This window comes from Pteropus vampyrus, unplaced genomic scaffold, assembly GCF_000151845.1.
Source record: "Pteropus vampyrus isolate Shadow unplaced genomic scaffold, Pvam_2.0 Scaffold72, whole genome shotgun sequence".
In the NCBI taxonomy this organism is placed as follows: Eukaryota; Metazoa; Chordata; class Mammalia; order Chiroptera; family Pteropodidae; genus Pteropus; species Pteropus vampyrus.
Window position 1 is genome coordinate 2,973,256 of NW_011888853.1, and position 3,736 is coordinate 2,976,991.

At 45.9% G+C, this 3,736-nt stretch overlaps 1 protein-coding gene across 1 annotated transcript in view; it reads left to right on the forward strand.

The window, feature by feature from the left end:
* The first annotated feature begins 1,566 nt into the window (after nucleotides 1-1,566).
* The window catches only part of MFSD11 (major facilitator superfamily domain containing 11), a 28,092-nt gene continuing 25,922 nt past the window's right edge, over nucleotides 1,567-3,736 (forward strand). The window contains exons 1-2 of the mRNA XM_023531628.1: nucleotides 1,567-1,816; nucleotides 2,337-2,431. Coding sequence (XP_023387396.1) covers nucleotides 1,721-1,816; nucleotides 2,337-2,431 — 191 coding nt within the window. The 5' untranslated portion in view covers nucleotides 1,567-1,720. The remainder of the gene's footprint in view (nucleotides 1,817-2,336; nucleotides 2,432-3,736) is intronic.

The following is a 3,736-nucleotide window of genomic DNA, read 5'->3' on the forward strand; positions in this document are numbered from 1 at the left end:
AGCCCAAAGCCGACTACAGCACGCAAGCAACTGGGCGAGCGGCCGGCCCCAGCGCCCATTTATATGCCTCCTCACAAAATGGCGCCCGCACCCGGAAATGAATCCTCTGATTGGCTCGCCCCGCCCCGCCCCGCAACGTCTCTGCCGCGCGTCCCGCCCCTACCCAACGCGCCTGCGCAGAACCGGGCGGGCGGGCCAAAAAGCGCGGAGTCACTACTGCTGGGAGGGGGAAGCAGAGTTTGCGGGCAGTTGGAAAGCCCGCGAAACGCTCTTTCTGGCTGGGCGCTCTCGGGCAGGCGGAAGAGGAGGTGCTCCTCTCTGGGCTCCGCCTTCTCTTCCATGCCAGTCTTTGAGTCCCGTGCTGCTTTTCAGCTCGGACCTGAGGTCTGCATCTGTCAGAGGGAGTTCCCATTCCCTTATTTGGCTCTCTGTGTCTCTAGCTGCCTTAGGCGCAGCTACGCCGTTTTCAGGTCCCTTTTCGGAATTTCCCACTTTTTCTCTGGGTTCTGGTTTCAGTCCCCCCTCGTCGGCCCCCGCTGGCTCGGCCCCTCTCCCATCCTCGGGAGATGAAAGAGCCCTCGCGCCACGCCTGCGCGTGTCGGGCTGCCGGGGACTACATTTCCCAGCGGGCTGAGCGGCCGTCGCCACGGCTGCGGTCAGGTGACCGAGTCGCCTGACCTGCGTTGAGTCAGGGCCCGGCGGGCGGGGCCCTGTCGGCGGCTGCTGCTCGCCCTTGGTCCCCTAATCCCCTCGCGGGCCCCTCAACGTTCTTGGCGCGTCTCCGGGTGTTGGGCTCTTCCCTACTCGGATCGTATCCTAGGAATGTCCTGACCGTGCCCGTGGGGAGAGCTTCACCCTAAGCCCGGGATTCTGACACGAGAACTGCAAGTTGACAGCTTGGCTGCCCTGCTCCTGGATCTGCGTCCTCTCACCATCTCATCTCTTTCCCCAGGATTGTCAGTGGGTTCGCCCCGAGGAGAGCTGACCACCCTGGGCTGCGGCTGATCTCCGGCAGAGTTGAGCCAAAATGTCCCCGGAGTCTAAAAAGCTTTTCAACATCATTATTTTAGGAATTGCCTTTATGTTTATGTTCACCGCCTTTCAAACTTGTGGAAATGTGGCGGTGAGTTGGGGTCTGTTGTCCCTCCTTCGAAGTGCCTATCTTAATGCATCCCCCAAATGATAATAAACGTTAATTATACCTAACAGCGCGCTTAAATTGCGCCCTTTATTTTCCCACTTCGCTTCCTCGTTTTTTTATGATTAAGTTTGATTTCATGTATCAGACGTTTCTTCATATACGGGATTTGAAACTACTGCTTATTTCTGATTAGATTTAGGGTTTGTATGTTGACCTAGTTATTTTATTTTTTTGTGTTAAGGTCTACATTATACTTGGAGAGTTAAAGAAATAAAACCTAAGGCATAGTTTTAGCAAGTCCTCCTTCCCTGCCTCCGACTTCCCTGTCATTGGTTTGTTTTCTCCTGTTTTGCAATCCTTTTTCTTTTCTTATAGTCGATTTTCAGTATTAAATATTGAGTGTCTTGAATTTTTACTTTATTCTGACACGAGAACTGCAAGTTGACAGCTTGGCTGCCCTGCTCCTGGATCTGCGTCCTCTCACCATCTCATCTCTTTCCCCAGGATTGTCAGTGGGTTCGCCCCGAGGAGAGCTGACCACCCTGGGCTGCGGCCGATCTCCGGCAGAGTTGAGCCAAAATGTCCCCGGAGTCTAAAAAGCTTTTCAACATCATTATTTTAGGAATTGCCTTTATGTTTATGTTCACCGCCTTTCAAACTTGTGGAAATGTGGCGGTGAGTTGGGGTCTGTTGTCCCTCCTTCGAAGTGCCTATCTTAATGCATCCCCCAAATGATAATAAACGTTAATTATACCTAACAGCGCGCTTAAATTGCGCCCTTTATTTTCCCACTTCGCTTCCTCGTTTTTTTATGATTAAGTTTGATTTCATGTATCAGACGTTTCTTCATATACGGGATTTGAAACTACTGCTTATTTCTGATTAGATTTAGGGTTTGTATGTTGACCTAGTTATTTTATTTTTTTTGTGTTAAGGTCTACATTATACTTGGAGAGTTAAAGAAATAAAACCTAAGGCATAGTTTTAGCAAGTCCCCCTTCCCTGCCTCCGACTTCCCTGTCATTGGTTTGTTTTCTCCTGTTTTGCAATCCTTTTTCTTTTCTTATAGTCGATTTTCAGTATTAAATATTGAGTGTCTTGAATTTTTACTTTATTCTTAGCACTTGGAGACTTTCCAGGGGGAGGGAGATTGCAAGACGTTTCGTTTCGTTGATTAGTTTTATCTTCCACACAGCAAACTGTCATCAGGAGCTTAAATAGCACAGATTTTCATGGCAGTGGATATACCAGGTATTGTACTGTATGTTTGGTTTTACTTTATATATTAAAGTAGTTGCTTAAATCCCATCAAAATCATCGGCAATAAAATACTGTGATTGAATTAACAGTGATTGCTTTTTTCCTTCTCTGTAGCTAGACTGGGAGAACATAATAGTATAAAGGTGATGAGTTTAGGTTTCATGTAGAATTGACACTGGGTTTGAAATCCTGGCTTCACAACTCAATTGCTGCATTATCATAGGCCAGTCGCTTCTATGAGCTCAGTTTCCTTGCTCAGATAAGGCATGTAATACACTTGGCACAGTACCTGGCATTTAAATAAGCACCCGAGTATTGTCATATTTTATCTTCCCAATCTTAAACAGAGGATGTTTTATATTATTCCCAAAACATTTGGTCTTCCTGTTTTTGTAATTTCACGATGATTCATATATTGTCACCAGGAGCTTTTAGATTTTTATTAAGGTGTTTAGTCCCAATTTTGCACAGTGGAGAAACTGAAGTGGAAAGACTTTCATAAGTCACTATGACACTGACTGGAACTGGGAATGTGATATGTACGTGTGTCTAAGCACAAATAGGTTTCGGAATTTCTCTACAGTGAGATATTGGACTGTGGCCAATACCCGTCCCGGGTATCAGTCCCTTCCACCCCCACCGGCCAGAGTCTTTTGTGGTTCTTTGTTACCTGTCTATCCTAAGCCTGACCTTGTATATGACATCTGAGAGCGAAGGGATGTTAATGGCCCTTTTTCTAAATGATTAATAATACCGTAATTTTTTGTACTGCTTTCTCTTCCTGTGTGTTCTAAAGAGCAAACGAAAGAACATTTAGTATTTGACAGATTTATAAAAGCCGAAGAATAATTTACTTTGGATTTATAAGCAGTAAATGCATTCAGAACCTTCAAAATGGTTTTAGTCACACTTTGTCACAAGACATGTACTAGGTAGGGCTGGGTCTGTAGTAGCTTAATGTTGTTCAATGAGACCACTAGGTTGAGTTAAATAAATTCTGGCTGAAACAAGTTATAACTCTGCGCTCGTTATTTATAGCAGCGAAATCGCAATGCAGTTGCCAGGAGTCGTAGGCTAAGTTTGTAGAGCAGCCTGGTTGACTAATCTGGAGTCACATTACGGGGTATGAAATCCTGGCTGCCCCATTCGCCAGCTAGCCAGCTGAACTTTTGGCAGGTTAGTTAGCCCCTCTGTGTTTCAGTTTTCTTTAGAGGATAATAATAATGCCTTCTCCACAGAGCTGTTAGGACTAAAGAAGGAAATATGTATAAAGTACTTGGCACGGCTCCTGTTATATGTTATACGTTAGCTGTTATTATAATTGACCAGTACCTA